The sequence below is a fragment of the Mirounga leonina genome, unplaced genomic scaffold (assembly GCF_011800145.1).
Source record: "Mirounga leonina isolate KUSES-001 unplaced genomic scaffold, KU_Mleo_1.0 Mir_422, whole genome shotgun sequence".
Classification (NCBI taxonomy): Eukaryota; Metazoa; Chordata; class Mammalia; order Carnivora; family Phocidae; genus Mirounga; species Mirounga leonina.
The window spans coordinates 44,544-69,475 of NW_023270743.1; the positions used below are offsets into that span (position 1 = coordinate 44,544).

The 24,932-nt window shown below is 42.7% G+C and overlaps 1 protein-coding gene across 1 annotated transcript; it reads right to left on the reverse strand.

Annotated features, from left to right (window-relative positions):
• Positions 1-1,732: 1,732 nt before the first annotated feature.
• Positions 1,733-23,174, reverse strand: NXF3 (nuclear RNA export factor 3). The gene is given in 21 exon segments (XM_034987889.1): positions 1,733-1,806; positions 15,360-15,409; positions 15,857-16,042; positions 16,587-16,659; positions 17,222-17,264; positions 17,357-17,472; positions 17,582-17,640; positions 17,761-17,868; positions 18,008-18,063; positions 18,149-18,217; positions 18,568-18,604; positions 20,245-20,354; positions 20,749-20,837; positions 20,992-21,036; positions 21,153-21,264; positions 21,378-21,482; positions 21,577-21,660; positions 22,327-22,480; positions 22,702-22,876; positions 22,920-22,970; positions 23,168-23,174. Coding segments are annotated over 21 exon segments (1,803 nt in total).
• Between the last annotated feature and the right edge of the window lie 1,758 nt (positions 23,175-24,932).

The following is a 24,932-nucleotide window of genomic DNA, read 5'->3' on the forward strand; positions in this document are numbered from 1 at the left end:
CTCACTGATAACCATTGTAATATATATATGTCATATTAATATTTCTGTCCTTTTATTGTTTAAAAAAATCTTCTGCCATATAGGATGGTTGTGAGCATACATATTTAACATAAGCATATAATAATAATAATGCATAAACATATGTATATCAAGTATATAAGCCTATATATTAATATATAAAGATATAGATAACTACATTAAATATTATATACGTGTGTATGTGATTGGCAAGGAGAAAATTCTTCAATAGTTATTATCATTATCTTTGACTATTATTCAGTTGCATTATTTTTCTATATATGTGAATAAATACACATATGTATGTATTACACATACGATAAAAAATTAAATGGAACTACACTGCAGGTGCTTTAGTATACAACTTTGCTCTTTTCTAAATACTTTACCAAATGACCCAGGACCATTTATCTCTTCACTCATCTCAGATGACATCTTTACGACCCAGTCATAAAAGGAATTTTAGTAACCACTGGGAGGATAACATATTCACCCCTTTACATGTAGAAGGAGTCTTCTGGGGATGCTGGTAGTGTGTATATTTCAATCACGTACAAAGAAGAAAGTGCGATAATCAGGGATTCCCACTAACCACTGACAACTAGTATAATAAGTAGGTGTGATATCAATATTTCTGCATTTTGCTTTCTTCATTGGCTTGAAAAAAAATGGACCCTATAAGGCTTTTGTAAGGATTGAATGAGTTTATATAAATGAGGCACTTTAGAAGTGTGTCTGGCATGGAGCAAGTGCTCAACCAATATTGCCACTACTAAGAGTTAGGTCCATATTCTTTATATATATGCATATAAATGCACACATACATAAATTGCATATAAGTTTTTGGCCAAATTGAATCATACTGCGTATGCTGTGAGAAAAAAAGGTATAATCTTACTCTATCCAAATGGCTACTTAGCATATAAAAATGCTGCTCAACATCATTGTTCATTGGGAAAATCCAAACTAAAACCATAATACAATGTCCTCAGCAATGGCTGAAATTAAAACTAACTAACAAAACCAACTGTTGATGTGGATGTGAAGTAGGTGGAACTCTACACTGCTGATAGGGTATGAACTGATACAAGCACTTTGTTAACCAGTTAGTATCTACTAAGGCTGAACTTGCACACATCTGATAGCCTACCAACTACACCCATAGGTATATTTTCAATGACAAATAATTTTTGTGCACCAAAAATATATGCAGAAAAATGTTCATAGCAGCATCATTCATAGTAACCCAAGGCTGAAAACAACCTAATGCCCACCAACAAGAATGGGTAAATTAATTTGGCAAAGTCAAAGAATGGACTACTGTAGAGCAAGGAAAATAAACTATTGCAAAATGTGATAATTTGAATAAGCCTAACAGACCTAAAGAAGCCAGACATAAAGGAGTTCATACTGTATGATTTCCTTTTTGTAAAGATCAAAAACAGGCAAGCTAATCTATGACATTAGCAATCAGAATAGTAGTGAACTTTGCATAGAGGCAGTGGTAGTAATGGCTTGGAGGAGGACACGGAAGAGCCCTGTGGGGTACTGATAATGTTCTGTGTCTGGATTGGGGTGGTGGTTATATGGTGGTGTTTATGAAAACTAATGCTGTTGGACTCAGGCCCTGTACAGCCCTGATACCCTATGTTTCTGAGATTAAGGGTTTGGCTAAGGATTTTTATTTTACAGAGTGAGTGGAAACTTCCTTGTGTTAATGGTGTGCATCTTCAGCATACATCTGTGGAGATTTCAGGTGAAACTTGTAGATCCTCTCACATTTAGATCCTAAGTTTGAAAGACAGAGTTCATCATCTCAAGACAAAAACTACAAGCATTGATTGTCCAGGCCTAATGGTAGGTTAAGAAGTTAACTTGGAGGAGTCCAGCTCAGATCTTGATGTTTGTTCCCCCTTACCTATCCCCAACACCAAAATTAAACAACCAACAAGCAAGCAAAAATACAGAAGTTCTGATGCTCAGTCAGGTTTGGAAACAAACAACCTATAGGGAAGTATCCTGATTCTGTGGCCACAGTGTTTGAGGCTCTCAGAGACTTGGCTGGCCCTATCTTTCCATAATTTCTCAATTTATCCATCCAAGTGTCTTACACTGAAGCAATACTGGATTATCTATGTAACCACCAAGTATACCTTTGCACATTCTTTCATCTGTACCATGGATCAGACCTGGAATGGCCCCTTGGAGAACTTTTCTTGACTATTTATCCTTTCTCAGCTCAAATGGCACCTCCTTCTTGATGCTTCACTGGCAATCCCATCTCACCATTTGAAGGTACCACCCCTTGTGCTCTGTTCACCCACAGCATGCCACTTGTCCTTCTAGTATGTTGCTCTGAAGCAGGTGGTGTGAGAACTGCCAGGAAAGAATGCTAAATATCAGAAGGTGGTAAATTTAGGTAATGAGTACTTTGGTGTCTGTAAAATTAGTCTTTGTACTTTATTGCACATGTATATATATTTGCCATATTGCATTTTTAAATAGCTTAGTGAAAGTGCGGGCATTATTTATAATACACTACGTATGAGAATCTAAATTTCACAGTCTTTCTGGAGAGCGAGTGACATTCACAGAGCTTCATGGAAGTGATTTGGTGATGGTGAAATTTTGGTAAGAATCCAAAATTTGCAGCGTTTTTCAACAGGAGCTATGTTGGTGCTTTGTGCGTGAAGCAACCTTCTGTGTGAGGCATCAACCACACTTGTCGTTTAACAGCTTTTGGTACACCAATACACTGGAATTTTATGGACCGTGAAAGGAATGAAATGTTTCTATATATATACATATAACTTCTGTGTGATTCTGTGTGATGGAGGTATAAATAAAGCAGACAATCTTTTGTGTTTTATTTAAGACTTAGGGAAACTATCCCACTCATGTTGGTTTCTGTCTCAACTGGAATTTTTAAAAATAATTATTTCTGACATTATCAAGATGAACTGGCTTTTGTAGAGGAGGAACAAAGTTCTTTTAAAAAAAATCTTATCAAGCTCTGAACTGGATATGTTACATTAACTGTCACATATCTTTTTTAACAGTTACATATTTTAAAACATCAATAATTTTCACAAGCACTATTGTTCTGTGACTTGTGTTATCGTATTGAAAAATGTTTTGATTTGAAGCAAATGCAACAAAAAGTCTTTAATGACCATGAAAAGAACAGCAATAAAACTTTCAGCATTAGGACAATTCTTATCTATCACGTAAGGGTTACGTGGTCAGGGAAGAATGGTTTCTTGTATAAGGGATACGTTACTTAGAAGTTATTTCCCATTCCAGGGGTGCCTGGGTGGCTCAGTTGGGTGTGTGTCAGACTCTTGATCTCAGCTTAGGTCTTGATCTCAGGGTTGCAAATTCAAGCCTCCCATTGGGCTCCACGCTGGGCATGGAGCTACTTAAAAAAAAAAGAAGAAGAAGAAGAAGTTATTTACCATTCTAAATGATTATGGTATTTTTCCTTGGGTAATTAAAGTTGTCTTCTGTGTACGTATTTGCATAGTAAAAATGAATAGGGATGTTTATCAAATTTGTTAACTTGCTACATTATGCATGTCTGTATTTTTAAATTTTTAACCTAATCATTAAAGACAATGGAGATATAAAAGAACAGAAGTTAAACTAAAAATTAAAGAAAAGCCACTTAAGAATTTAATGAGATGATTTCTTGTTAACTGATCAAAGAGGAGCTTCCCAGACTTTGCCTGATCTTTGGAAATGCTTGAGGCACTACTGAAAAATACAAGCTTCTAGACCCCTTAACTGACCTGGTGAATTAGAAATTTGAGGACATGGAACTGGGATTCTGTTTGTTTAGCAAACACCTTGAATGATTGTTATGTAAGGGCAGATTTGAGAAAACCTTGGCCAGACAGGATTGATAAAACATTGAAACATTTGTTGGCACAGGGAGGGAAAGAACTAGGAACAATGATATCCATTCATTCTAATACTGTACAAAACAAAAATAATTATGAAAAATAAAGGTAAAAATAATAACAACAAACAGACATTAAAAAAAAAAAAAAAACCTTGCATTCCCATCTATAAGAAAACAGATTGTGGTGCATTTATACAATGGAACACAATGCTTCAGTTAAAATAAAAGACCTATAGGGGCACCTGGGTGGCTCAGTTGGTTAAGGGTCTGACTCTTGGTTTTGGCTCAGGTCATGATCTCAGGGTCCTGATATCAAGCCCCCTGTAGGGCTCCCCGCTCAGTGGGGAGTCTGCTTCCCCTCCCTCTCTCCCTCTGCCCCTCCCCCTGCTCATGCACTCTCTCTCTCTAAAGTAAGTAAATAAATCTTTAATAAAAAATAAAATAAAAAGCCTATAACTCCATATATCAATATGTATGAAAAACAAAGCATAATATCATGTAAGAAAAGTGTGTTTCAAAAGCAAACATTTCTTATAGGACCATTCTCAACCGTTCTTAAGTCTCTAAAAGTAATGCTGTATATTACTTATGGCCATAAAAAATATCTATAAAAGTATAAAAACATACATAAGGGCACATAAGGCTTAAAGTGCAGTTGCCTCTGGGGAGAGAATGGAATGAAAGAAAAGCAAGATGGATTGAGGCATATTCATAATATTTAATAAAAAAATCTAGATCACACATGATAAAATGCCAATATGTTATAAATCGGTTGATGAGTACATTTGTGTCTCTTATGTATTTCTATCTACATTTCTGCATGTTTAGGTATTTAGAAATGATTATGTCTTGTGTTCATCAGAGCATAAGTCAAATATTGTGATATATTCAGTGTAAGTGGGAGTATATATTGGCACATGTTTTATGGAAGACTATATGCATAAGGTGTTATTGGTGCAATGTTGATGATAAACAAGGTTTGAAAAAATTAAAGTATATCTACTAGGGATTGATTCAATAAATTATAGTATAACTCCAAAAGATGTGTTTTCAGGACCTTCAAAGAATGAATACTTGTAGAACCAAACATCAGCATGATGGCAGCATAAGATGTCCTTCCTTTTGGTCCCCCCTTTTTGACAACTAATTAGAAACCCATCCACAAATACATGTACCTGAGTAGAGAGTCCACCTCTCTGTTGGAACAACAGCAAAAAAATATGAGTCTGGATGCACTGAAGAGGGTAAGAGGAACTTTGCCAGTGCTGCCCATCCAAGGCAAAACAGCATGATGCTGAACTAGCTGGCAGTGACCTCTCACGCAGTAAAAGGAGAAAGTGAATGAGTGCTTGGCTACCTCAGCTTTCTTGGATGCTACTGGACAAACTCGTTGCTCTCCAGCAGCACCAGAGTACTAAGGCAGGACTTCCACGACTTGAGTGAGGGTAGGGGCAGAAGATACTGGGAAGAGGCAGATAAGAATATCAAGGGGCATTAAAGGGACATGATACTTGCTGACTACGCACAGGACTTTAGCAGGAAGTTGGCCCACAAGCCCCGGGGAGAACTTCACTACAGGATCCCCCACAGTGGGCCTGCAGGCACTCCCAACACCCTGAGGGCTAAACCCACACCTCCCCTACTGTTGGGCAGGCTCCCAGTGTGCACTCCCAAGTGCAGTGGTAAGAGAAAGCTCCAATAAACAGAATGCTTCCAAAAAGCGGACCAGGATCTCTGGGCAGAGGAGGAAACACAAACTTGAACTATAGTGCCACCTTATGGAAAACAAAAGAGAGTTTTGGCAACCAGCCTGGGGGGTTGTAAGAACCAGAGAAGAAATAAAGGCTCAAGAATTCCACAACAATACAGGCAGTAATTTCTCTGATATCAGCCATAGCAACATTCTTCTAGATATGTCTCCTAAGGCAGGGAAACAAAAGCGAAAATAAACTCTTGGGACTACATCAAAATAAAAAGCTTCTGCACAGCAAAGGAAAGAATCAACAAAACTAAAAGACAGCCTACTGTTAGAGGGAACCTACCTGAACATAATAAAGGCCGCATATGAAAAACCTACAGCTAATATCATCCTCAATGGGCAAAAAGTGAGAGCTTTTCCCCTAAGGTCAGGAATAAGACAAGGATGTCCACTCTTACTGCTGTTATTCAACATAGTTCTGGAAGTCCTAGGTACAAAAATCAGACGACAACAACAACAACAACAACAACAACAACATCAACAAGGCGTCCAAAACAGCAAGGAAGTAATCAAACTTCCACTCTTTGCAGATAACGTGATACTGTATATAGAAAACCTTACCGAGTCCACTGAAAAACTACTAAAACTGATAAATGAATTAAGTAAATTCACAGGATACAAAATCAACATATCGAAATCTGTTGTATTTCCATACACTAATAATGAAGTAGCAGAAAGAGAAATTAAGAAAACAATCCCATTTACAATTGCACCAAAAAGAATAAAATGCATAGGAATAAACTTAATCAAAAAGGTGAAAGACCTGTACTCTGCAATCTATAAAACACTGATCAAAGGAATTGAAGACAACACAAACAAATGGAAAGGCATTCCATGCTCATGGATTGGAAGAACAAATATTGTTAAAATGTCTATACTACCCAAAGCAATCCACATTTAGTGTAATCCTTATCAAAACACAAACAGCATTTTTCACAGAAATCGAACAAACAATCCTAGAATTTGTATGAAATCACAAAAGACCCTGAATAGCAAAAGCAATCTTGAAAAAGAAAAAAAAAATGGGGCTATCACAATTCCAGACTTTAAGTTATATTAATAAGCTGCAGTAATCAAAAGAGTATGGTACCGGCACAAATATAGATGCATAGATCAGTAGAACACAATAGAAAGTCCAAAAATAAACCCACCATTATATGGTCAATTAATCTTTGACAAAGGAAGAAAAAATACCCAGTGGGAAAAAGACAGTCTCTTCAACAAATGGTGTTGGGAAAACTGGACCCCTTTCGTACACCATACACAAAAATAAACTCAAAATGGATGAAGGATTTAAATGTGAGACTGGAAACCATACAACTTCTAGAAGAGAGCACAGGTAATAATTTCTCTGACATTGGCCATAACAACATCTTTCTTAGATAGGTCTCCTGAGGCAAGGGAAACAAAAGCAAAATTGACTATTGGGACTACATCAAAATAAAAAGCTTCTGAACAGCATAGGAAACAACCAACAAAACTAAAAGACAGCCTACTGAATGGGAGAAGATATTTGCAAATGACATATCTGATCAAAGCTTGGTATCCAAAATATATGAAGAACCTATACAACTCAACACCAAAAAGTCCCAAATAATCCAATTAAAAATGGGCAGAAGACACGAACAGACATTTCTCCAAAGAAGACATCCAGATGGCTAACAGACACATGAGAAGATGCTCATCACCACTTATCATCAGGGAAATGCAAATCAAAACCACAATGAGATACCACCTGAAACCTGTCGGAATGGTTAAAATAAAAAGCACAAGAAATGACAAGTGTTGGTGAGGATGTGGAGAAAAAGGAACCCTCCTGCACTGCTGGTGGATGGATGCAAACTGGTGCAGCCACGGTAAAAAAACAATATGGAGGTTCCTCAGAAAGTTAAAAATAGAACTACCCTATGATTCAGCAACCGCACTACTGGGTATTTACACAAAGAATACAAAAACACGAATTCAAAGCGATACATGCACTCCTATTTTTATTGCAGCATTATTTACAGTAGCCAGATTATGAAAGCAGCCCCAGTGTCCATGGATAAATGAGTGGATTAAGAAGGAGTGAGATATATATATATATAAAATAACATCTTCTTTATCCATATATATATATATATATATATAACATCTTCTTTATCCATTCATCTATTGAAGGACATCTCGGCTCCTTCCATAGTTTGGCTATTGTGGACATTGCTGCTATGAACACTGTGGTGCAGGTACCCCTTCATTTCACCACATCTGTATCTTTGGGGTGAATACCTAGTAGTGCAATTGCTGGGTCATAGGGTAGCTCTATTTTTAACTTTTTGAGGAACCTCCATACTGTTTTCCGGAGTGGCTGTATCAGCTTGCATTCCCACCAATAAATAGTGTAAGAGGGTTCCCCTTTCTCCACATTCTCACCAACATTCCTTTTTTCCTGTCTTGTTATTTTTAGCCATTCTGACTGGTGTGAGGTGGAATGTCATTGTGGTTTTGATTTGTATTTCCCTGATGCCAGGTAATGTTGAGCATTTTTTCATGTGTCTTAGCCATTTGTATGTCTTCTTTGGAGAAATTGTTTGTTCATGTCTTCTGCCCATTTCTTGACTGGATTATTTGTTTTTGGGGGTGTTGAGTTTGGTAAGTTCTTTATAGATTCTGGATACTAGCCCTTTATCTGACATGTCATTTGCAAATATCTTCTCGCATTCCATAGGTTGCCTTTTAGTTTTATTGACTGCTTCCTTTGCTGTGCAGAAGCTTTTTATCTTGATGAAGTCCCAATAGTTCGGTTTTGCTTTTGCTTCCTTTGCCTTTGGAGACATGTCTAGCAAGAAGTTGCTGCGGCCCAGGTTGAAGAGGTTGCTGCCTGTGTTTCTCCTCTAGGATTTTGATGGATTCCTGTCTCACATTTAGGTCTTTCATCCATTTTGAATTTATCTTTGTGTATGGCGTAAAAGAATGGTCCAGTTTCATTCTTCTGATGTGGCTGTCCAATTTTCCCAGCACCATTTATCCAAGAGACTGTTCTTTTCCATTGGATAGTCTTTCTTGCTTTGTCAAAGATTAGTTGACCATAGAGTTGAGGGTCCATTTCTGGATTCTCTTTTTTGTTCCATTGATCTATGTGTCTGTTTTTGTGCCAGTACTTTGCTGTCTTGACAATCACAACTTTGTAATATACTTTAAAGTCAGGAATTGTGATGCTGCCAGCATTGGCTTTCTTTTTCAACATCCCTCTGACTATTTGGGGTCTTTTCTGGTTCTGTACAAACTTTAGGATTATTTGTTCCAGCTCTGGGAAAAATTTCGATGGTATTTTCATAGGGATTGCATTGAATGTGTAGATTGCTCTGGGTAGCATAGACATTTTAAAAATATTTATTCTTCCAATCCAAGAGCATGGAATATTTTTCCATCTTTTTGTGTCTTCCTCAATTTCTTTCATAAGTGTCCTGTAGTTTTTAGAGTACAGATCTTTTACCTCTCTGGTTAGGTTTATTCCTAGGTATTTTATGGCTTTTGGTGCAATTGTAAATGGCGTCAATTCCTTAATTTCTCTTTCTTCAGTCACATTGTCAGTGTATAGAAATGCAGCTGATCTGTGCATTGATTTTGTATCTTGCCACCTTGCTGAATTTCTGTTTGAGTTCTAGCAATTTTGGGGTAGAGTCTTTTGGATTTTCCACATAAAGTATCATATCATCTGTGAAGAGTGAGAGTTTGACTTCTTCTTTGCCAGTTTGAATGCCTTTTATTTCCTTTTGTTGTTTGATTGCTGAGGCTAGGATTTCTAGTACTATGTTCAACAACAGTGGTGAGAGTGGGCATCCTTGTTGTGCTCTTGACCTTAGGGGAAAAGCTCTCAGTTTTTCCCCATTGAGAATGATATTCGCTGTGGGCTTTTTGTTGATGGTTTTTTATGATATTGAGGTATGTTCCCTCTATCCCTACACTGTGGAGAGTTTTAATCAAGAAAGGATGTTGTATTTTGTCAAATGCTTTCTCTGCATCTGTTGAGAGGATCATATGATTCTTGTCCTTTCATTTATTAATGGGATGTATCACGTTGATTGATTTGTGGATGTTGAACCGCCCTTGCAGTCCAGGAATAAATCCCACTTGGTCTTGGTGAATAATCCTTTTAATGTACTGTTGGATCCTATTGGCTAGTATCTTGGTGAGTATTTTGGCATCCATGTTCATCAGGGATATTGGTCTGTAATTCTCCTTTTTGGTGGGGCCTTTGTCTGGTTTGGGGAACAAGATAATGCTGGCCTCATAGAGCGAGTTTGGAAGTTTTCCCTTCCATTTCTATTTTTTGAAACAGCTTCAGTAGAATAGGTATTATTTCTTCTTTAAATGTTTGTTAGAATTCCCCCTGGGAAGCCATCTGGCCCTGGACTCTTGTTTTTTGGGAGGTTTTTGATTAATGCTTCAATTTACTTGCTGGTTACGGGTCTGTTAAGATCTTCTGTTCCTTCCTGTTTCCATTTTGGTAGTTTATAGGTCTCTAGGAATGCATCCATTTCTTCCAGATTGCCTAATTTCTTGGCATATAGTTGCTCATAATATGTTCTTAAAATTGTTTGTATTTCCTTGGTGTTGGTCGTGATCTCTCCCCTTTCATTCATGATTTTATTAATTTGGGTCCTTTCTCTTTTCTTTTCCATGAGTCTGACTAGGGGTTTATACTATTTTCCCCCAGCGCTGGAGTTTTACAGTCTTGTGTGGTCCATAAACTTGCTGTGCACCTATTCCTCCAGTTGGTCTTCTGGGGGAGGGGCCTGTCACGCTGCTTCTCAGGTGTCTTTGCTTGGGTGGAGTTGCTCCGCCCCTTGCCAGGGGGCCAGGCTCAGTGTAAGCTGGTCCTCTGTGTGGCTTTTGTTCTTGGAAGGCTCTCCGGGCTTCTTTAGAGGATCAAAATAAAAATGGCCGTGCCTCATCTCCAGCCCCAGAACCGAAAGATCCCTATCCCCTCTCTTCAGTAAACCCTCAGGGATAAATGGTCTTCACTTCTGTGTGTGCCAAACTCTGCAGACTCCTACAGTGTGCATCCACACTGATCCTCCTGGGGGAAAGGAGGAGGGTCCTGCACATTGTAGGGCCCTGGCACAGAGAGCGGACTCCGAATCCTGCACACACCCGCTCTGTCCCTCCAGGGGGTGAGCAGAGGGTTGTCCACTACTGTCCTTTACAAGGTTCTCACCCTGAGAGCTGTTGCCCTGCCATGCATGCACCCACTCAGCCCCTGGCGGGGAAGCGGAGGGCCACCGCATTCCTGCTTATTGCAGGATTCAGGCACTGAGAGCTGTCCCTGGAGTCTGCACGCACCCACTCTGCCCCTCCCATGGGAAGGCGAAGGTGCTCTGAGTTCCTGTCATTTGCACGGTCCCCACACGGAGAGCAGTCACCCTATCGAGCCTCTGCTCGCAGTTTATGGCAAACCGAGCTGAGAGCCCCCTCCTGAGCTCACTGACCCTAACCACTTTCCCTGTTCCAATGCTTGGGAACTCTACTGGCCCAGGCACCCCAGTTATTTCTGTGACTCCAGGGATCCTGAGACCACACAGTCCCATCTAGAAATTTGCCCCTTTTCACCACCCGAGCTCCTTTCAGTCAGGGATGTCTCTCACTGGAGCAGACTTCTAAGGGTTCTGATTTTGCCCTCTTGGGCTATATCACTTTCTGGTAGCCAGCTTACTGAGGCTCCCTCCCACCACTGTTTATCTTCTGATATATCCCCTCAGATTCCCTCCTCTGCACCTCCCACCTTGCAGAAAGTGGTCACTTTTCTACTTGTAGAGTTCCAGATTTTTTTTTTCTTACATCTCAGGTTGAATTCGTGGGTGTTCAGAATGATTTGATAGTTATCTAGCTAAATTCAAGGGACCAGATGAAAGGAGGTCCCTTATTCTTCCGCCATCTTGCCTCCTCCTCCATCTTTCCATTTAAGTAGGTCTTGATTTCTTTCAGTGATGCTTTGTGGTTTTCAGAATATAAGTTTTGCGTTTTCCCAGTTAAATTTATTCATGTGTTTTATTCTCTTTGATGCTACTGTATTTGAAATTATCTTCCTAATTTCATTTTCAGATTGTTCTGTGATGATGCATAGAAATGCATTTTTTTAAATTTTGATATTGTAGCCTGCAACATTGCTAAATTCACTTATTAGCACTAATTGATTTTCTCTTTGTGAAATAAAGGCAAACTTCTTCAACTTAATAAAGAGCATCTACAAAAAAACCTACAGCAAAAATATATTTAATGATGCTAGACTGAATTGTTTCCTACCTAATAATATCTGGAGAAAAAGGAAAAATGTACACTCTCACTGCTTCTATTGAACATGATGTGGAAGTTCCAACAGGGGCAATGGGCAAAAGAAAGGGAAAGAAAGAGAAAGAAAGAAAGAAAGAAAGAAAGAAAGAAAGAAAGAAAGAAAGGAAGGAAGGAAGGAAGGAAGGAAGGAAGGAAGGAAGGAAGGAAGAAAGAAAGAAAGAAAGAAAGAAAGAAAGAAAGAAAGAAAGAGAAAGAAAGAAAGAAAGAAAGAAAGAAGAAAAAAAGAAAGAAGAAAGAAAGAAATTTAAAAAGTGGAAGTAAAAGACATACAGATTTGTGAGGAAGAAAAAAAGATCTCCTTATTTGCAGATGACATAATTGTCTATGTAGAAAATCCTAAGGAAAATACACACACACACACACACACATACACTTCTTAAAACTAGTAAGTGAGTTTAACAAGGTAATAGGATACAAGATAAATGGAAAAACCAATTGCATGTCTATAAAGTAGCAATGAATTTGTCTATAAATGAATGTCTATAAATTAGCATTCTAATTTGAACCTAAAAGCATCATGTCATTTGCAATCACTCAAAAATATTTAGGTGTAATTTTAAGAAACCTTTATAGGACTTGTATGCTGAAAACTACAAAATAATGATGAAATCTAAATACATGATGAGACATACCATGTTCATTGATCAGAGCATACATAGAAAAGATATCAAGTGGTGGAAAGAAAGCTAACTGAATCACACAGAAAATGCTAACATCAAATGTGGATGCGTGTGGCTGATAACACTTACTGTGGACTGAGGGAGCTGGTAGATATTTGAGGTTTGTGGCTTGGTTCAGTTGGGTCTAATTATCCTCTTTTATCTAGTGTTTCTCTCAGATAAACTCAATAGAACTGGAACAAATTTGCATTTTCAAAAGCAAGTGTGTTTTCAAAAAATTTGAGCATAACACCCTCATTGTTAAAATTACTACAGAAATGTCTATTTTAGTAATTTTTTTTAAAAAGGATACTTATTAATTGGTAAGATTAGGTATGGAAATATATATGTATACATATACATATTTATAATATTTATATTGTTAATATATATTTGTCACTGACATTCAAAAGGAAGATGATTTTGTCACTACACCCATTCGGAAATCTTCATAAGTCCCCATTACATATAAAACTAAGCTTTGGCTTACAGAACACCCAGTGATGACATAGGAGGGCAGTCTTTCTGCTGATACAGAGAGAATGGATGACAAAAAAGTTAAAAAACTAGGGTCACAAAAGCACATGAAACAAAAGGAAATGGGTTATGATCTTGATCCTTAACCCAAAGCTTCATTGGGTGCATAGAGGATAAACATCTGAGCAGGACCCTTGTAAGGCAAAAAACATCAGAGCTAGGATGGCAGGTTCCCATCCAGCAGGTGTCCTAGCAGGTGGCAGGTGTCCCAGCAGACACCAGGCTGGGAACCTTGGGATTGCTTTTGCCTTTCCTATTCTGAGTAATTTCCTGTGGCCTCAGACCTGCCCGATTTTGATTGAGTAGTTATGTGTTTTATAAACAGGATGGAGAATAAGGATTGCAATAGACATGGAAGTAATTAGGGGAGCATTCCTAGTTCTCAACCATAAACAGTAGCAACCTAGAGGCTGCCCAGGAGGCGTAGGTCTGAAAGGCTGTTTACTTATCTACTCATGAAGGCACACAAGGTCTGCCCCTACATTTGAACCCCCTCCTTCCACTATGCTCCTAGGCCTCAAGGGAGGGTCCACCTGTGAACGCCTTCCAGAACTGACTCTGAGGGGCCTTCCTCATATCAATAATTCTCCATCTCCTCCAGACCCCAATAGGTACCTTACACACCAGAGGGGGGGGGGGGGTTTCTCTGACCTAAAGAAAAAAAAAAAATCCTGCTTCTAAGAGGTTATGTCTTTTCCAAATATTTTTACCTGACACATGCACTTTTATAATTAATGAGTTTTCTACACATCCTATACAGTGTATCAGTATGCACACACACACACACACACAAACCCACACACACAATATATATATATATTTTTTTTTCCTGGAAATAAAAGTCTTTAGCTTTCTTTTCTCATTTAGTATCTTATCTCAAAGTTTGCAAATGTGTTTTTATTATTATTATGTTTGGATAGACTTTCATAGACTTTTTGGGCATTATTATATACTTTTAATAAGAATTTTAGGTTGATCTCAGTATCTGATCTACTGATTTTTTTTAATATATCAAGGATATTTATATCAGTTATATGTGAAGACAATTTTTTATCCCAAGATTTTCATGTGCTTTTTAATGTTGCTTTTCTTCAAACAGGTTGCTTTTCAATAGATGTATATGGCTAAGAAGGTAATACTATTCTATGTATAAAAATATCTGACTAGAACACTGGGGACAGAGAACACCAGCCTCCAGGTCAGCTTTACTTTCTCATTTAGTACCATGTCTAAATATTTGCAGTTGTGTTCTTGTAGGTTATTATGGTTGGACGGATTTCATGCCTATCTTGGGTATTCCTATTGATTTTAATAACAATTCTTGATTGATACTTGTTTCCCTCTTTCTAGTGATTCCTTTATATGTCAAGGATATTAATACAATATAAGTTATATATGATGGCAATTTATTCTTCCCAGGTTCTCTTGGGCTCTTTAATGCTGTTTTTCCCTAAATGGATTGCTTTTAAATTTGAATAGATTTGTATGGCTAAGAAAGAATACTGTTCTCTGCCTAAAAATACTTGACTAATACACTAGGGACACAGAACACTATCCCCAGGTATAACAGAATAAGAGAACATTCCCCCACCCTGGTAGGCACACAGCCATGGGGCACACACAGAGCCTGGGCTTTAAAGAGAGGTCTAGTATTTGAGTCTCTACCCTACTGTTCTCCAAGAGTCACTGACCCTCTTTGGATCTCCTTTTCTTTCTCTGTAGACCAGTGATCAAAATACAGGCCTTGAATGGATTTTGCAGAGATTCAACATAACACGCAATGCCACTATTTATTAAGAAGAGAATCAGGGATCCCGGGTGGGAAAATACGCAGTTGGTCTTTGAGCAGATTAGTGTCAGTTAAACGTTGGCTTCCCAGCTCCCAGCAAACCTCCCGCTCAGTCAGAGATTAACTCAGGCTAGAGAAAATAGACAGCAAAGATGATGAAGGTGACTACAAAAAACAGTTTCTTGTCAGGGCTGTGTTCTCAGGATCCTGGATGAGTCTGGGTGAGGGTCTCCTCTGGGATCATGTGCGTGGCCTGGAGGAAGTGAAGAGAGGGAGTTGGGAGATCAGCAGAGCCAGGAGCCCTGAGTCTCCTCCCCAGGCCACCCAGTTTCGGCTCATTTGGCCTGAATTCCTGAACCTCACCTTGGGCCATGTGAGAACCAATGTAGTCCCATTGGCTGTCATGAAGTTACCTAGGGTGGAGAAAGCACAGGTGACATCCATTAAAACTAAAGCCGGAGACAATCTGGTTGCACAGTACCATTTCCCAATCCATGCAAAAGAAACACGCCACTACATTTATCACAACTGAGGCAGTGGAATGAGCCCTTGTGGCACAGTGTGTACTGGGAAAAATTCCTGAAACCAAAATGTCTGTCAATAAATGTGCAGGTCCATGGATTTAGGAAAGCAATGAACAACTGTTTTAAAAAACAAGCTAGCTAAAAATAAGTAAGTAAGTAAGTAAGTAAGTAAATAAATAAATAAATAAACTGCTTAGCTTATAAGTAATGAAAGGATAATGTTCAGGGTTGATGATGAGTGAACTAAATAAGCAAAACAAATTACCTGCAAGTTGACATGATTCAATCTTGGTTACTCCCAGCTCCCTCCTATCCCCATGCACCCCCAGCACTCACTTCTGAGGCCACTGGAGATTCATCCCAGACTGCCCCATGGAGAAAGTCTGCCCCATTTCCTGCTGCTTCTGGCAAAGGGTGGGCCAGGAGCTGCAGGAGGGTGTGAACACTGGGATAGAGAATGTGCTCTGGGTCTCCTTGGGGTTGGCGTCCTTCACAAACAGATCATCATTCACGATGCATAGACTGAAGGAAAAAATGGGACCTTAGAAACTGGACAGATAGACAACCCCACACCCCAACAACGATCCTGCTTCCACTGCCACTCAGCAACCAGGTTCTTTCCATACCCTTACTGTGCCTGCCACCCAGGTTCCTTGGCTGGTACCTCTACTTTTCCTTCACCCTTCACAGAGCCAACCTTTGGAGAGACTGTCTAACCAATTTCACTACATTTGTAGGTTTATCCCCAAACCACAGACAATTTTACCCCCATATTTACACTGCCTAAGAGTGGACAGTCTAATCTCCGTTTTCAGAGGAAGTCACTGGGTCACAAAGAGATCATGTGACTTGACAAAGGTCACAAAACTAGTGAGTGTTGGGATCAGGGAAAGAACCCATAATCTGATTCCAGAGCCGATGCTCTTAATCACTGGGAGACATGATTCCTTGGCTGTACCTGTTGGCTTTTCACAATATTGAGAACACCCCGAAGCCTATACCTCCCCATTCCCATACCCCTGAACTCATACTGAACTGGGTGTTCCACCCACAACAAAGCACTCACCTGTAACTGCTGACAGGGGTAGCGATGAATGTCCGGGTGAAGGCACGAACAGAATCCTGAGACGTGCCTTCCACTTCAACAATGAGCAACAAACAACAATACCCCTTTAGCATTCCACATGCTTTACATACTCACACAGCATTCCCCAGCCAGGGTCTGACTTGATATTCATGCTGAAGGGGACAGTTTTTCTGTGGGGAGTCAGGGTGTTCCAAATGGGGAAGGCAATCTGTTCCCAGTGACAGGAACACTACCATGTGCTGGGACCAGTGAAAACCACTTCAGAAGTGCATTTGATGCATTTTTCACAGCTGCTCAAGAGATGGACATCATTAGGTCCATTAGCAAATGAAGAAACTTACAGGTTAAGAGCCCAAGGTCACAGAGTAAAGATCTAGGGTGAGAGCTGTCCAACTCCACAGACTGTGTCCCTAATGCCCAAGCTGTGTGGGGCAGACCGGCATAGACCTAGTTCAGACCAGGATGATTTGAGGGGAGCATGGAAATGGGAGAACATAACGGGAATAGGAAGAGAAGGGAAGGCACCAGGGAAGCTGGGAGAGTTCTGAGAGGGAGCCCAGCCAGCAGGGAGAGAGCAGAGGAGCATCTGGGGAGGAGGTTCTACACACACGCACCTTCCTTGAACACCCCGTTGACAGAGAAGCAGAGCATCGTCTCCTGAAAGGGAAGAGCCCAGGTGCTAAGTCACCTAAACTTCCTACCCACCTGTGGCTTTCTGGGGCTGCCCGAGGGAGGAAGCCGGTGCTCACCGTCTGGAACCACACGTCCACCATGAAGGAGCTGAGGTCATGCTGAGTTTTGGGCAGCACACAGAGGGAGCGCATGATGTCACATTTTGTATGCTTCAGCAGCTGAACACGCAGGGCTATGAGGGGAGGAGAAACAAGCAAAGGTCAGGGGTTGCCACACCCTAGGCCCTATAATTACCACTTCACACCTCTTTCCCTGCCCAGTCTTCCCCATCACACACGCACAGGGGTCCTTGAGCTTCTTCATATTCCTGCTTTCCTTGAAGTATTCGCGCAAGCTGCTTCTAGGAGAGAAAGAGGAACGGGAGGTGGTGGTCTGGCCAGTGTGGGTGTTTCCAGGAGCTGCCCTGTATCCACTGGGGAGCCACAGGGCCCAGGAGCAGAGTTGGAGCTTTGCTACTCACGGGGCTGACCCCTCGGGGTTAAAGGAAATGGCCAGGGAGAAGCAGGCCTCATTGTGGTAGGCACCGAAGAGACCCTGACGGTCTCCAGAGTCGTAGATCAAGTAGTACCTGTGGGAGAGCAATGAGGAGAGTCTATCTCTGTGGTGTGGATCCCAAATGAGATTTCAAGACCCAGTCAGCAGTCCTGAGCTTGGGTGACCTCACCCATCCTAGCCATCCCTTTCCCCAGATTCCCAGGAGTACTTACTGCTGCAGGAATTGCAGGATTAGGCTCTTCAGTGCATCAGATCCAAAGAAGCTTCCCTGAAACCACAACAGTCCTCAGGACCACGGCTGATAACCCCTCCTCACGCACCACCCAAAACCCGGCTTGATCCGCCCTCCTCACCTTGCAGGTTGGTAACTTCTTGTGGGCTGCAGTACCCATACTGGTTGGTGAAGGTGACTCCTGGCTGTCCTGGGGAAAGGAAGAGGGAGTGGGCAGTGTGGACCAGGAGCTGGTGCTGAACAATCAGGGAAAGGATGGGCCCCGGAGAGGGTGAGGGTCAGAGGCCAGGTGCAAAAGGGCCCTGGAAATTACGTGGGCAAGACTACATTTGGGATCACTGTCTTGGGGTCCCTGATGCCCCTGCAGAACGTGGTTGAAGGCGATCTGGAGCCCTTGTTGGGTTCCCACATGGATCTGGACCTCCATGAGATTGAAGGGTCATGAAAATTGTAACTTCTGCAAGACCTAAATGGCTTCAGGGCAGGTTTGGGGCAGCATCAGCGCCAGCAGAGGAGTCAATGATCAAGGAATACACCTACCAGGCTTAGTAGCTTGGGAAACAATTCCAGGATGGAGCTGCAGAAATCCAGACGAAACAGAAAAGTCAGTGAAACTTTGCAGGTGTCCTTCATCATGGGAGCAAGCACACTTACACCTGTACGTCCCACCTACACTGCAGTGTCCTAGGCTTCCAGGGCCCTTGGCACCTCCCTTGTGGATGGACCTAGAGGGAAAGCACACACTCTCTTCCCCCTCCTCTCTCTGATTCCATTCCTCCACCCCACCCCTCCTCCCTCTCTTTGCCCCTGGGTGGATCCCACCTAGACTGTCCTGACTCCCGTGTCCAGTGCCACCAGAAGCAACATTTGGAGCCCAGGCTCCAGGGCTGCCTTCTCCTTCCTGCCTCCCTTCCTTCCTTCAGGTCCCCACCAAAGGCTCCAGAGAGAAGAGGGAATGGGGTGGAAGCCCAGGGCTCTGCTACCTCACTAGGGGTCCAGCATGCTGCAGGACCATGACACCCCCCAGGGGTGGCCCGGGATGCTGGGGCAAGGAGGTGAGTGAGGCAGGAACCAGGAGGCAGGGGGGGAGAGGGAGGGGGGTGAAGACAGAAGAGGGGTTGAAGGTAGGAAGGGAGAGGTGAGAGAGACATAGGGGAGTAGAGACAAAAGAGGGAGAGAAAGCAAAACAAAGGGAAGGGAAAGAAGCTCTACCATGGTGGTCGGGGTCAGGGAGGAAGAGAGGAGAAAGGGGAAATGGCTCTCTGCCTGCAGTCCCTTCCTTCACCTGCCCTGGCTGGCCCTGGCATCCGACGTAGGAATGGAAAACATGCAGGTGTTGGGCCGGGGGCCCATTGCGCGCTGGTTGAAACTTTGTCACTTGTGTGAGCTCAGTCTGAGCCAGGCATGGGGAACGAAGCAGCCACGGGGGCAGGAGACCTTCCCCAGAGGGAGTGGAGGGTCAAGCCCCAGGTCAGCATGGAGCTGGAGGTCTGTGGTCCCCTATTATGATCACCACCTTCTCCTTTGAGAGGCCTGCCCTTCTGTCCTCTCAAGCACCTCTGCCCTCTGCCTTTCATTCCTGCCTCAGGAAGCCCTCTGCTCACTGGCAGTCACCCACTCCTGGCCCCCTGACTCAGGGAACCCTGGTTTCTCCCAAGGAGGGCCCAGCTCCTGGCAGGGGGTCAGAGGAACGGATGTCATGATGGCAGTCCCCCAGGACCTCGGCCCTCAGCATGGGGCAGGGAAGCCACCAAGGCAGCCCGGAATTGGAGGGGGGATACATTTGGTTCAAGGAAAAGAGGGTCCCTCTCAGAACAAGGGAGGGAAGCCTTGTCTCGGCAGGGAGGCAGAAAGGCCCGTCTCAGCATGAGACCCTGGGCTGGAGGGCCCCTCTCAGTCCAGGGCACCAGCACCGGGCTCAAGGCGGTCACCCTGGTCCTAGTGAGGAAGGGGAGCCCTGCTTCGTAGATCACACTTTGGGGTTGGCACGCTAGAGAAGGCTGGGTGCAGACAACCTGCAAACGGACCTCAGACCAGACAAACCGGTGAGCAGGTCAGAGGAAGGGAAGGAGATGTCTAAGCACAGGCGAGGGACAGAGAAGAGAAGAGAGCATAGGGCCTCCGGTCCCCCCAAAGGAACAGAGCTGCTGCCTCCTCCAAACAGGCACCGCCAGGCATAGTTCAGAGTCCCACGGGGTGACACAGTGTACAACTGACCTTATGTTGGCTGATTTATCAGGGAAGGTGGTGCACAGGGGGCTTCTATCGGCACTCATCTCTTCTGGCTGCAGACTTTTGCCCTCGTCCAACTCCCCTGCAGACTTCACCTATAATTACGGGGAGGAAACACGTGGAGCAGAGAGAGATGGCCAGGATGACCCTGCACCCCCGGTCCTTCCCTTCTCCAACAAATCCACTCCCCTGGCTCTTGTCACCACCCCGTGAGCACTCCCAACTTCCTTTCAAAGAAGGATCTGGGTACCACACCTCACCTCACTGTTGGAGGGGTTCAAGCTCTTGATGTTGGCGGCATTCTGCATAGTGTTGGACAAGCCATCCAGCTGGCAGGGTGTCTTGGTGCTCGGGTTCGAGGGCAAAAGCTATGATGAGGAAAAAGTTAGAGTGAGGACCCCAACAGGGGATATCTGAGACCAATCTGCCTCTTCTACCTAATCTCTCCCACCTTCAGCATCAGTCTCAGCACTGGGACTGAGTCCTCACCTCGGGCATGTTCTTTTCATGGGTCTGCAGGGAGGCAGCCATGCTGTTCCTAGGATTTGGTACCATTTCAATATCATGGGTGATCAAGTCTCCGAGAAGCCGAGAGGAGGGAATCAGAAGGCTGCGAGAGGCCCGGCTGGCAGAGCCCCAGCACCAACCCTCCCCACGTTACCATCCCTATGTCTCCTTCCCAGACAGGCCCCTCTGCCCTCAGCTGCCCCAGAATTACTGCTGTAGGCATACCAGGGGCAAAGAGGACCCTCTGGATGTTAAGAGATTGCTGGGAGACTACATATCATTTGTTCATGGTCAGCAGCAGAGTTAGAGATGGGGTCAGTGGCTGTGAGTTTGAGGTGGGGATGGGGGGGGCAATAGGTGTGGGAAGGAGATGTGGGCCTGGATGCGGATGCACAGCTACTCTTGAGTCTGCATTACCTTTGTCTGCTCCACCTTTTCTGACTTCAGCTCTTTGTGCACAGAGTGGGGTGCATCAGAGGGGTAGATAAAGATAGAGATCTGTAGGGAACACAAGAAGGGCTGGGTTAAGTACCGGGAAATCTGACACAAGACCTTGCCCCTGTCCTGCCCTCTTGCCCCTAACTGGCCCCAGTCACGCCCTTGACACACACCCTTTCATTAGCCTCATCCCAGATCTTGCCGTTGACACTCTTCAATGCAAAGGCAACGCTGGCATTCTCAACAAAGAACTGGGCCTGCATTCTCTCATAGTGAAACTATAGGGAGAATGGCAAGAGAAAGAGAATATGAGACCCGAGCCACTGCTCATCTGCCCTGTTTCTTCTCATCTGCTTTGCTGTTTTCTCTTACCTCGATTGGGGTGAAGGGGACACTGCATTGTCCCTGAATCAGATCCAGCAGCCACTTCTCATCATATTTGATGCCGAATGGAATCTAGGAGCCAGAGATGGGAGAAGAGATTGACACAATGGATTCCAAGGTTAAGATAAGACCCAACCATGTCTTCCTTTCATACCTTTTTTTTTTGGGGGGGGGGGCTTTAAAATAATTTCTTATGATAAGACATTATCCATTATTGCAAACTCTTGTGCCAGACATGGATTTACTAAATAACTTTTCCTTCAATTCAAACACTTTTTTTCAAATAATCGACTTAAGATGTTTAACACGTACTTCCTTTTTTAAAGTTCCAAGTGATACTAGCTCAGGGCAGGATGCCTTGGCCTGCTTCTCCAACAGGGACCCCAGAGACACAACCTCCTCCCACACTCAGCTAGAGCTAAACTGAGCCTTCCAGTGTGGAGCTGCTCCATCTCCTTGGCTGTAGTTTCCTCTGCTCTTGGACAACTTACCTGATTCTCCCTGTAGTCAGCCTGTTCCCTTTATATTGCTCCTCTGAGTCTGCCCTTACTTGATCTAGGATGTTAACTAGGATGTTAACATATGTAATGCTACAAATGTAATGATGCTAGTAATAAAAAGACCGATTACCCACGCCTCTGCCCCCAGAAAAGTACGTAGCGTCTCTACATGAGTCCAACACAATTCCCTCTGTTCACCTTCTTCTACTTATTAGGTCCATTTTGCAGGGGCACTCACAATGATCTTGAACCATTTCCCCACGGTCTCATCCTGCCTCTCCTGCTGCATTCTTCCCTCTGGAGGCTTTTGCTCTCCCTCCATGTTAGCTTGGGTTTGGTCTTGTTTCTGAAAATTGCCTCTCCGATGACACGGTGAAACGGCATAGGGAGCACTGTGGGGAAGTGGAGAGAAGGAAGTAGTCCACACGTGCTCAGAAAGTCTTCCATTACACGTTTGCCCACTGATACCAGGGTACAATAAAGTTTGCTCAACCATTAACCTGCTTCTGTCATTCTTCACTCTTCCAGGTTGGAGAAGAGAATGACATATTCAGCTACAGGGCTATGTATTCCACTGGCTGGTACATTTCAGCTATGCTGACTGGTCACTTACTATCTCACTCGGGTACTCATGTGAGCGCCATTTGTTGCCGGATCTCCATCTTGTTGCTGGTGGGATGAAGGTTGAATGCCAGAACTGACTTGTTCAGACCAGTTGTTATATCTCCTTCGGTAAATACCCCAGCGTCTTGTTCTTCTTTGTAAGAGGTTACCTACATTATTAGGCCCTGAAATTGAGAACAATGCATCAGTGGTCCCAACACCACAAACGGTTCTGGGGAAATATGATGGCTAATGAAGAAATATCACTGACTTTATCATCTAAAATGAAATAGAGCACAGTGCCAAAAAGGTTGAAAAACTTCACTGTGGTTGCATTTCCTGGGAGATGAGAGGTGGGGAGCACGTGCAGCCAAGAAGAAAACGAGCACAGAGGAAAGGGTTTGGGCCGAGGGTTTAATCCGTGATGTTAGCCCTTGCTCTGCCCTTTTCAGGCTGGGTGACCTGGGACAAGTTACCTGTCATCTCTAACTCACAGTTCCCTCCTCTGCCCTAGGGGGATAACAAAATCCACCCTGAAAGTTTGGTGTTATGGTTCAAGGGTCAAAGGTGAGTTCCCGCCTGAAGAAAGAATTAGAGAAGCGAAAGTTAGGTCTGATGACAATATCCAGAAAAGCCTGGAGAGACATAATATGGAGAATACCAAAAGAGAGAGGGAGAGAATTAAGGGAGATGTAGTGAGCATATCTAACACATGCTTCATTTGAGTCCCGGAATGAAGGAGAGGGAAACGTGGAGAAGTGGCATTTGAAGCGATCTTGCTTGAGAACTTTCCCAAAGTAACAGGATAATCAAGTCAGTATAACAATACTAATAGGAGACAAAGTATGCTTTAAGGAAAAACATTCCTAAAGAAAAGATGTACATTTCACAGTGATGTTAATGTAGCAAAACTGGGAAAATTTGTGACCAGAAGACTCAAACTAAAAGAAATATTGAAGGTTCTTCTTTAGGCAGAAGAAACACGATCCCAGATGGAGGCACAAAGATGCAGGAAAGAAAGACTAACGGCATTTGTGAATATGTAGGCCAGTCTAAGTGAGTATTGACTATATAGCACCAGGACGCTAATGTCTTCTAGGGGCTTAAATATACATAGAATTAAAATTCATGGCAATACATTGGGAGGGTGTGAGTGGAATCAAAGTGTTCCAGAGTTCCTTCTCTGTCTGAAGATCTTTAAAGAAGTAATTTACATAAGACCATGAAAAGGCAAAAAAAAGTACGTTATAGTCTTAAGGGTAAACGCTACAAGAATGGCTAAAGAATGTTTAACTTTCCAGCCAAATGAGGTAACAATCTAATACTAAAAATATATATATATTAGGGGCGCCTGGGTGACTTAGCCGGTTAAGTGTCCAAACTTTTTTTTAAGATTTTATTTATCTATTTATTTGAGAGAGAGAGAGAGAGAGAGACACGGAGGAGGGGGGAAGGGAGGGGCAGAATGGGAGACAGAGGGAGAGGGAGATAATCTCAAGCAGACTCCACGCTGAGCAGAGCCCAACTCGGGGCTCTATCTCACAATCCCGAAGTCATGACCCCGAGATCACGACCTGAGCCGAAATCAAGAGTTGCCACTTAACTGACTGAGCCACCCAGGCACCCCAAGGATCTGACTCTTGTTTTCGGCTCAGGTCATGTTCTCAGGTGTGTGAGATCAAGCCATTCTCTCTCTCTCTCTCTCCCACTCCCTCTCCCCCTGCCCCTCCCCACCCCTCCCCACCCCTCTCTCCCTCTAAAAGAAAATATTAAATCATTTCAAGGAAAGGAGAGGAAAAGGGCCTTACAACAGGCAGAAATAAATGTGCAGTTAATATGGTATACAGAAACCAAGTTATATCTATATTTACATTAAAAGTTTCAGACTGGATATTCCAAATAGAAAGATATTATGAGACTGGAAAGAAAACATTCCATCAAATGCTGCTTAAAGGAGAAACATGCAAAATTTAATGATTTAGAAAATTTGAAAATAAATTAAAACTTGGCAAAATGTGTACCGTTTACACACTAACCGACTGAAAGCTGGTATACCCATATTACTAAAGGGAAAGGTATTCTTTCAAGAAAAAAATAACATTACTAGAGAAAAGGAGATTTCGTTATGATAAAAGGTTCAATGCAAAAAGAAGCCATTAATACAAAATTCTAAATTGGTGTGCATGTCTTAACACAGAGCCAAAATGTGCAAAGCGAACAATGACAGTAAAAGGAGAAATG